The sequence below is a fragment of the Anoplophora glabripennis genome, unplaced genomic scaffold (assembly GCF_000390285.2).
Source record: "Anoplophora glabripennis isolate ALB-LARVAE unplaced genomic scaffold, Agla_2.0 scaffold766, whole genome shotgun sequence".
Taxonomy (NCBI): domain Eukaryota; kingdom Metazoa; phylum Arthropoda; class Insecta; order Coleoptera; family Cerambycidae; genus Anoplophora; species Anoplophora glabripennis.
This window is the reverse complement of record NW_019416895.1, coordinates 183502-193969: the sequence shown is the minus strand read 5'-3', so window position 1 is coordinate 193969 and position 10468 is coordinate 183502. Positions and strand designations below refer to the sequence as shown.

At 31.2% G+C, this 10468-nt stretch overlaps 2 protein-coding genes across 2 annotated transcripts in view; both read left to right on the top strand.

Moving 5' to 3' along the window:
• On the top strand, positions 1 to 2097 carry LOC108915651 (odorant receptor 30a-like). The gene is made up of 5 exons (XM_018721745.2): positions 1 to 86; positions 161 to 260; positions 415 to 516; positions 1268 to 1423; positions 2005 to 2097. The coding sequence occupies exons 1-5, from the start codon at positions 1 to 3 to the stop codon at positions 2095 to 2097; spliced, it is 537 nt and encodes a 178-aa protein (XP_018577261.2).
• Positions 2098 to 7736: 5639 nt separating this feature from the next.
• Positions 7737 to 10468, top strand: part of LOC108915661 (octopamine receptor beta-2R-like) — a 99861-nt gene continuing 97129 nt past the window's right edge. Inside the window, exon 1 of the mRNA XM_018721757.1 lies at positions 7737 to 7857. The gene's annotated coding sequence lies outside the window, so the exon portion shown is untranslated. The remainder of the gene's footprint in view (positions 7858 to 10468) is intronic.

Sequence of the window (10468 nt, the reverse complement as noted above, 5' to 3'; positions counted from 1 at the left end):
ATGAGCAAATTCAAAGAAAATGATGAGAATATTACTGTCGAAGCGGTAATTAGGTATTGCGTTTTAGAGCATCTCAAGATCATGCAGTAAGTATGTTTCTGTAGTGTATTTGAATTTCCTCCCACAAAACAGTGTAATATATGGTAGATATTACTTTCAGAATCACAAATACTTTAAATAACTGCCTAAGAAACGTCACACTGCTGGAATTTATTGTGTTATCAGCTCAGATCGCTTTAATTGCATTTGAAGGATTTACTGTGAGTATTGAATTGTTATAATAAAAACTGTAGAAAACGATAACTTGAAAAATTACCTACTTAAAAAAATGTATAAGATGCATTTTAAGAGAGAAAAATGGTTGTCACAAATAATTTTATGGATAAATTACAAAATCAACCGTCTTTGTTTTAGAGTCGGTCTGCAAACACAGTAGTTGTTTGCATTGTACATGTGTTATTGCTTCTGGTGCATATGCTTTTGTTCTACTGGCACGCTGACGAAATAAGACATGAGGTGGGTACCTTAAAACAATTAGTTGTTTTGAATATTTAACACAATCTTGCAAAAAGAGTAAGTAGACAAGGCGAAATCGGCGGCTTCGTATGAAAAAATTAGTGGATTCGATTTTTTTGCGTAATCACCTCCGTGAGATGTCCCTAAATGAGGATCAAAATGTTACCGGCCGGTAACCTGGTCACAATTTTTTTAAACTAATTTTTTTTAAACAAATTGCAAAAATAACTTGTTTTGCTCCGGAAAAAGTTTTAATAGGTATTTTGGGGTATTCTAAACAAAATAGTTCCTATGCACTATGCTCCTAAAATCAACGGTTTCTGAGTTATAAACAATTTAATGTACGAAAAAATGCAAAAACGGCCATTTTCAAGACTCAAAAACAATAACAAAAAATCAAGTTTTTGATGTTACTAAAGTTTAAAAGTAACCTTTAAACATCCCTTGACAAAATAATAATAATAAATAATAATTTCCGGGGCAAAACAAGTTATTTTTGCAATTTGTTTAAAAAAAATTAGTTTAAAAAAATTTTGACCAGGTTACCGGCCGGTAACATTTTGATCCTCATTCAGAGACATCTCACGGAGGTGATTATGCAAAAAAATCGAATCCACAAATTTTTTCATACGAAGCCGCCGATTTCGCCTTGTCTAAAGGCAGGAAATACATGTGTACGTATGAATTTCTGATAGACTCCTAAATTAATTTAGATTACTTCTATTCTGATTACGTGTTACAATAATTACAGAGCATGGCGATATCCGAAGCTCTCTATGAATCGGATTGGTACGAATATAGTAGAACTACCAGCAGTACCATTCATATAATGATGATGCGATCTCAACGACCATTATCCCTGAGCGTTGGTCCATTTGGAGAAATGTCTCTGACTATGGCCTTGAAAGTAAGCCAATTGCGTGTAAATAATATTCGAGACGAACAGATATTTAAGTAAATGAGTTTTTTTCAAAATTCCTATTGTGTGTATTAGAGAACCTATTTTTCACTAATACATCATATAACGACGATATTTCGTAAAAAAAATTAATTTAGAATCTTAATTGCCTAATTAATTGTTTTGAAGGAAGTGTATCCAATTATCTTGTCTAACGGTTCGTTTGCCGCAAAGAAAGAGCCAAATCTTAGGCTTATTGCATTAAGGAGGCAATTTATGTGCAACCAATGACCCATCTGACTTAGTTAGCAAAGATTTATTGACTTCAACTTAAATAAGGATCTGGTGGGACAGTTCGACGAAAAGTATTATATTTCTGTTTTAAATATATACCTATTGTTTTCTCTTTCTCTCGAATAAGTTTCACTTGCTTCATGTACAGTACCTATCGCTATTATTTTTATTTTTCATATGGAATGAACAAAAATTTGTTTCAAGTGGATCGACATATACAGAGTGTATTATTAAGCAATTATTAGAAATATGGTAATTGATTTAACCCTTACAAAATGTAGGTTATCTATTTTTAGATTCTGAAGGGTGTGTACACATACATGACATTTCTTCAACACAGCTATGGACAGACATCGAGCCTGGGAACCAATAAATATCCATTTAGATGATTCTACACTTTGCACGTATTTCTGTGTATGCAAAAATAGCATTAAATAATTATTGAAAACCTTTTTCGTAAATATCTTTACCTTTGCCCTAACCTATTCAAAGCAAAATGTAAATACGCACACTGTAGCACGAATAGGTAAAAAGTAATATGTGCCAATGTTTCCACAATTTATTTTAAGGGTCAGTCTAGCGGTGAAACAATATCTGTCCATTTAACGAATTTGGAATAATAAATCCTGTAAAACATCATTTGCGCCCGTTTTTTCCCCATGATATTGATAATGTGAACGGGTAGACAGAAAGTAATGTATTTCTACAAAAGGGGGTATTTATATCTGTCCGCTAGAGCCAGCCGTTTTGGTGAAAAAAAAAAAAAAAACGAATAAAAAAGTGACATGGGCTAGGTAATTCGAAATTTTGGAAGAACTGATTTCAATTTCATTTTATAATTTTAAAGGCATAAACAAAAAGTATCGACTACAATCGGCCCGTAAAACAATAATGGAATTAGAGTAATTAAACAATTTGTAAAAATTTATAATTCTAAAATTGACGCATAATGATTCGTATTTTAGCGATTTACCTACTTCATTTTAGTTATCAAGTTAGATATCCAATGTGCCGTATATTAAATTTTCTGTAAGGGGAGGATTTGAAATCGGGTTAGATGATCGAAACGCAGGAGGCTGGCTTATCTCGAGGAAAGTCTGACGACCGAATAGACCTTCCGCTATAATAGTGATGTGACTGATGTGCTGAAGTCGGGAAGACCTAGCAAATCTTAACGTTACATGTAAAGTAAATCAAGCCCGGCTCAACTTCCCATTCCCACAGCTGGTGGCCTCGTTGGTGACTGTATGTGGCTTATTTATGTATTGCGGACATAATTTCGATCGCACGTTTTATTCTGTCCAATATTTACCTCTTATCAGTAAAACTAACAATTCAGCTTTGTTAGGTAGGATGAAATATATCGATTAAATAGAATATAATATACAGGGTGTCCGGAAAGGTCGTGTCAAAAATGAAGGGGTGTGTAGGGGAGCTCAAAATAGTTGTAGTACTTCATAAAAAATGTTTTATTTCGGGCTTCGTTGTGGAGTTAATCGCCTTCAAAGAAAGAAGTTTGAAAAAGAAATACCGATTATAACTTCTAAGTCGTTCCATGACAATGAAATTTGGGCAATTAAAGTAACTCATGGTAATGTTTGTTTCCAATTTTAAACTTTAATCCATTTAAATTTATACATATTTGACTTTTTTCTGTCATAGTTCGATTCCTCTCTCACTTTGTTAAAAAAAAGGTATACCGTACATCAGTCGATAATTACTCGATATCTTGTACCGCTTTTGAGAAAATCGAATTGTATTAACAACGTACATTTATTGTATCAAAAATGTGATAATAACATTTTTGTAAAAATCTTGGTTTCTATGGAATTAAAAGAAAAAATACAATTTGCATTGTCTTGCTCTAACACCTCTGCTGTACTCAAAGTAACAATTCTAATGATGTCGGCGTATGTAATTATGCGATTTAATAATTTCTAATTCGTATTTATAGGAATTTCATAAACAAGACTTTTAAGATGGCCCCAAAGACAAAAATCAAATTCTTTATAGCTAAAATCCTACATGATATTGAATCAACAAATGGTGTCAAAATGATTTATGACAAATATCTAACTGCTAATTATACATACTTGTTGACAGTCATCTCAATTTCTAAGATTATTGCAAAAATGTTAATATGGCATTTTTGATACAATATCTACTTACATGTATGTTGTTAATAAAATTCGATTTTCTCAAAAAAACGATACAAGATATCGATTGATATATGGTATACTTTTTTTTTAGCAAATTGAGAGGAATCGAACTATGAAAGAAAAATGTCTTTGGCAAAGCTGTCAAAGATGTATAAATTTAAATGGATAATTTCGTCTCCTCCTGTATAATCCAGGCATATTGAATATCCGTTTAAACTTGGAAATGAACATTATCATGAGTTACTTTAATTGCCCCTTCGTTTTTGACATGACCTTTCCGGACACCCTGTATATTGGGTGAACAAATATAGTTATAGTTTTTTTTCTCATTAGACATCTAAAGATACACATAAAGTCCTTGAAAATAAACGATTGATTTTAATAAATAAGAAATTATTTTAATAACCACATACAAAACGGTGTTCCGGCTATTTTAGTATTTTTTTATATCGGGCAAGTTATATCTAAATTCTGACTTTTAGTTTTTTAATTGTAAGTATAGCTCAAAGGCTTTTACTTAATTAAGTAACGTAAACCAGTAAATCAGCTTTAGTAAAAATAAATACCTTTACGAAATTAAATTTTTACAAGTCTTGTTATTTTATTTAATATTTCCTGTAAAACTTTACACTGCTCCAGTCAAATAACAAAGTTCACACGTATGTTTCGCCTGAGGTGACCAGTCTTCCGAATGCCCCTGTCCATGTTTTGGTTTTTTATTATCAGGGATTCTGTTCAGATTTTCGTATTATCTCCGCACTTTTCCTGACAAAAATAATTCGTGAAAACTCGTGAATTATTTTTAAATAAAAAGAAAACTGGAAAGTTTTTTTAAATCAGAATTCAATTTAATGCTATATCATTGAGAATCTATTCTGTATCCTCTTCCACTGAAAGATAAATTTTCTTGTGTATGTGCCATCTTTCCCAATTCTCAATAATTTTATTTACCTAACGTCCTGAATAAACAAGTGCTTAAATTTTTTCACTAGGCAATTCCAGTCACAAAATGAGATTATTTATTTTTTTAAATATTGCCGATATATGTATGCACTATGTATGCTCATCACAAATAGGTGGGTGAATTACTAAAATCATATTTTACTCACAATCAGATGTGGAAAAAAATTATGATCTTTTATAAATGGAATAATAATGGTGGTTTGATACATCTTGTTTTTTTTTAATGTTACTGTATATTTCTCTACTAGGTAAATATATGTAGAATATCATTGTAATAAATAATGTGCTACTATTGAGGATTGTAGACTTCTTCAAGGTTATACGCACTACTATTCGCATAAAATGACTGTATTAGGTACAATATTCACGTTGGTTTGACAATAATTTCCGAGTGTTCGTAATATTTCGTAACCTTGTGAATTTTTACAATGGTAACTGTCAAGGAAATGAGCGATGACTTCAAGACTTTGTTGAAGTTACACATAAAAGATATACATGCGGTAACAAAAAGATAATTCGGTTTTCTTCTTCTATTCATACCCCTTCGGATATAAACATAATACGTTCTTACAGTACTGACTGGATAAATAACTTACTTGTTTAATCAACATTTTACCGAAATCGAGAATCACTGGAAAAACGATATTGTCGTTACTATGAAAGCGTACAATTTGAACTTGCAATTTGTCTTAGAGAATATGTAATAGACACTCATAGACACGAAAATGATAATTTTACACATATTTAAACTATTTAATTATTGACGAATTCTTAGAATATGAATCTAGGAATAATTGGATAAGTTTAAAAACAATTCCTGAGTGCGCATTAAAAAGAAGCTAACACAATAATTCATGTTTTACCTTTTCGGTTATAAAATGGCTATTTATGATATATGCTATACGATCGTACGAAATGTTTTACCTTTCTACGTTTATGCTGAACACCTGTTCCCGGTAGTTTACGGTTTTATTTGTCCCATAACTGCCATTCTGCCGGCTTACCCATCCGAATCGTCCGCGAATGAATAGCGAATGCTAACGATAAAATGTCTCTTCCATTACATACGCGAGAATAAAAATGGAATTATGAAGTCGCAGTACGTCAATAATATAAACTTAATCGACAAATCAATTTTTAATGTGTACGAGATAGATATCATTTAGTCATAAGTAGAAATTGATTAGTCCTAACTATCTTCTTTAAGTAATTAACTATCCGAAATATTCCACTTCTTGGATGTAAAAGGGGCAAGCTAATTTTTGCTGGAATACCTTCAATACAACTCACATAATAAAAGTGTAGATGCCTAGATCTGGGCGAGGTCCGGAACATTTTCAAAATTGCAAAAATGTTTTAAAAAATTTAAAAAATACCTATTTTATCTGAGTTTTTTACTTATATCTTGGAACCTATGCACTTTGGAAGAATATTGAAGAGGAAAAAAAACTAGAATTGAAATTTGCACAATATACTGCAAGTTAAAAATGTTTAAATTTACTACTGATGTTGCAAAATAGCAATAATTGATGAAAAATGGCAAAAAAATTAAGTGGATAATTTTAAAAAAATTTTTTTAATTGCTCCGAGGGCATTCTAATTTTGGTAAAAAAAAACTTTATAGTATAATAAAACAACACACCAAATTTCATTAAAATCGGTTCTATAGTTTTCGTAAAATAAGTAATTTTTTGAAAAAAAATTTGAAAAAAAAATGTTCCAATTTTCAAAATTTTGCGCAGCCTCAAATAAAATATCTAGATGCTTGAAAATATGTTTTCACATAGAAAAGACCGCTCAACCTTTCAAATGGTTTTTGAAACATTGAAATCGGTTGATTAGGTCGGCCACAGTAAATTTTTAAAGTTAACACTTTTTTTTATTTTTACTAATATTTTTAATATTTATCAATTTGCAATTTAGTTTCTTTCAAAAATTATAGGTAATTTTAAAGTACTCGGAAAGACGTTTCTTAAAAAAAAAAGTTAAATTCCGTTTATTGTTTCTCGAGATATAAGCGGTCAAAGTTTATCGGCATTTACCGTTAATTTATAAACACTTTAGCAATAATTTTTGATTCAGTGGCTCCGTTTTTCCAAGTTCTAAACTGGAACAAATTTTCATATCCATAGCATCAGCAACACAGATAAATCAGTGGAAAAGCTGTCGCTTGCACGCGCGAAAGTTGACTCAAAACACGAAAAGAAGGGGAGGGAAACCTTTGTTTTTTTTAATGGGAAAAAAACTGTTTTTTGCGGACTTTGGACGCCATTTTGAAAATGAAGCCCTAACATTCAGTTGCGGTAAAGTAGTTCATTCAATTCTACGGAATTGTTCCTAATTTTTACGTGTCTTTGTGTACTGAATTAAATTTTGGCAAAAAACGAGGTAATTTCAATAATTTGAGTGGCACAACCTCTTTCTGTGTCGTGGAATCCGTCATTCAAATATGATCAAGCATTTTTTAGTTACACACTGTATAGTGTATATTGGTAGGAGGAACTTTTACCTTTTTTACAAGTTCAGTTTGTTGTAAAATTCGTTATATGCGAGGAAACGAGGAAAACGCAAGCCCGGTAACGCGCATGGATATTATTATTATAAAATCCAATGCTTCGCCCTGAGCTCTATCTGATACACCTCAGTTGGGCTTCTCGATAAAGCAAGTCCCACACTGCCAAAAATTAGAATCGGTGAATGAGCAGCAGCACTACATATGATTAGAAAACCCTAAAGCTTACTCATTTTCGGTTAATTGGCCACCCATTCAATTCCAATGGGTAAGAAAAACATGAATGAACAGTCGCACCTGCGCATCTGCCGCAAGCAAATTGGCAAGAAACAAATCGCGGACGCTTAGCTCCTCTATCCGTCGACGCCACGCGATCACCCTGAACAGTCGCCGGACGCTCCGTGACTTTGGCCGAACTGACACACTTTTCGCGGAAAGCGCGCGCTCAGTTTCAAAGAGAATTTGCAGTGGGCGGATTGCAACTGGTGAGCTGCTGGCGGGAATGATTCGTTTCTGTAAGTGTTTTTCTAGGAATAGGCGAAATATCCTGTACCGGGAAACACCATTTATTATTTTTTTAATTCGCCTTTATTTAATCGTTTTATTTTTAAAACTTCCTCATGGCTAATACTGTCAACCTAAATGATTTATTTTAATTGATCTGTTAAAAATTGGTACAATAGGAACTTTGTGTGAACTTTGCGTTCATAAATACATTACATTTACAAATCGTTTAGCGTTACTTGACTTTTGCTTTACACATTTCCCTCGTCCAACAGTGTCAAAAAATGCGCAACTGAAAAAATTGACACATTAAATGTTTTTTTAGAGAATGGGGAACTTTTTCAAAATCTTAAAAATAGAAAAAACAATGTCTATGTACATTGAATACAATTTTGTAAGTATTATTTTCATGGTCTAATATTCTTATAAAGCATGCTAACAAAGCCAACTACCGAAAAACCATTAATATATTTTAGATGTTTTAGATATTATTTACAGGGGTTTTATTATTATAGTGAAAAAAAAAAAAAATAGCTGAAGCATGATTACAAATCCAACAGTATATACCTAATATGCCATATTTTTGACATTTTATAAACCAAGTAATTAACAAAAAAAGGAATTTTCAAGTTTGAGCCAGACAGTTGTCATATTTGGAAAGTGTGCTCTGGAAAACAATAACTTATCTGTCAAATGATATCACTGCCTTCATATTGTGTTTTTTTAAACAATTGTTTCAGTTTTCTGAAGCTTACTACAAGAATAGCTTGAAATTTACTAATTTTTTAAATATGTCTATGGTATTTATGAAAATTTCTATTTCATCTATAAATTGATTCATAAAGTCACAAAAATATGAATATTATACTTGTACATCGCTAGACTAATAATTAAAAATTATGTGCAATAGAAATAAAATGTACGAAACGAATGGCTGTCACTGGTGTTTTCTACCATTTTGTGGGAAAACTACAGTAGGTGTTTTTCTTAAAAATTGTTTTTTACCATGCATTCAAAAAACATTGTTATAAAATTTCACAGAATTATCCTAAATTCGTGACAGGAACAAGTCGTATCAATCATACACTGAAAGAAATGGGCTTACTAAATTGTTTCTCTAGAATAATCTGGCGATATACAAGTATAATATTCATATTTTTGTGTATAGCTCATATTAAGACTTTTGAACAAATATACAACTTTTATTAAAAAAAAATCAATCTCCATACTCAGTATCCAACTAGTTTAACTAGAAGGTGCTTAATACGCCTTTATGCATCTATGAAATAAAGGTTATAATGAATTACTTATACATTATTATGTGTTATAGGCTTTATGTTCCAATTGTATAGTAGGAAAGATTAGTTGCGTAAACCAGTATCCGAATTTGTATAATATTCACCTGTTTATCCGTCACATATAGTATACCATGTTCTTATAAAGGCATATAGAATTATAATGAAGAATAAAGCGCGTTATCTTTCAGTGTACAGTAATGTTTGAAAATTGAGAAATCTACAATTTGTTGCTGGCCACAACGTAAGTGTCGAATTTTCACACAATTTATTTTTATGGTGATTTTAGGAACCATTGTGTAAATCATGTCTCTTTTTAAATTAACGATTAACTGTCGATTGCTTTTCTAGAAAATTCACAAAATGGAAATTTTGCTTAAATGTTTTTAAATGGTTGTTATGCATGTCATAATTTCTAAAATTAAAAAAAGAGGCATTAATTTAAATAAAAGCATGCGTTTCATGTTGAATTGACTTTACGTTTTTCTAAACCACGTTGACTTTTTTTTTAATATAAATTGTACTGTAATTGGGTTGAACTGTTGAAGAGTTAAGTATATTTTTTATTTTCAGAAATGTAAATGTCTTAAATTATAGGTTGCGATAACAATGTTCTTAAAACTATTCGTACTTTTTCCTTTGCAGGTATGTCTCTAATAGATATTGAAATTAGTCGAAATATTTTCGGTTTTCAGGTCGGACATAATGAACTATAGACACACTCTTTCTTTGAAACTTTGTTGTTGGAGATTATGCTATACAATAGACTTTAATGCTCTATAAAATCAATTTTATCGCGAACGTAACTGAACCAAGTCAACTATAACTAATTTAGATACATTTAATCAAAAAGTTTGCATGTAATGTCTTCAGTGAGCGGGAACACGTTCATATTTCACACACGTTCACATGCACGGCTACTTGAAAAAATTAGCACTAGCACTAGACCAAGCAAATTAAATTTTTACTCGAAAAAAGTCCTATCCGCGAGATTATTGTAAAATTGTCTAAAGGAACATAATACAAGACATTTCTCATCTCGTGAGTCAAAAACTTTTATTAGCTAACTTTTCTATTTAAACTAATAAATGAGGAAAACAGTTTTTTCACTTTGCAGGGAAAACCATCAATTTTAGCGAAAAGTTCAGACTCGGACAGCTTGTAGGGAGTAAAATTATCTACAAAATGAGACTTGTTAAATTAAAATCGGTTAATAAACAAAAAAGTTATTGCAAAAAAAAAAAAAAGTGCCCATTTTTTCATTTGTTTATAACTATCGCATTTATTGTTAAAATTTTATAAAACCTATGACAAGTTGAGGGTTTTG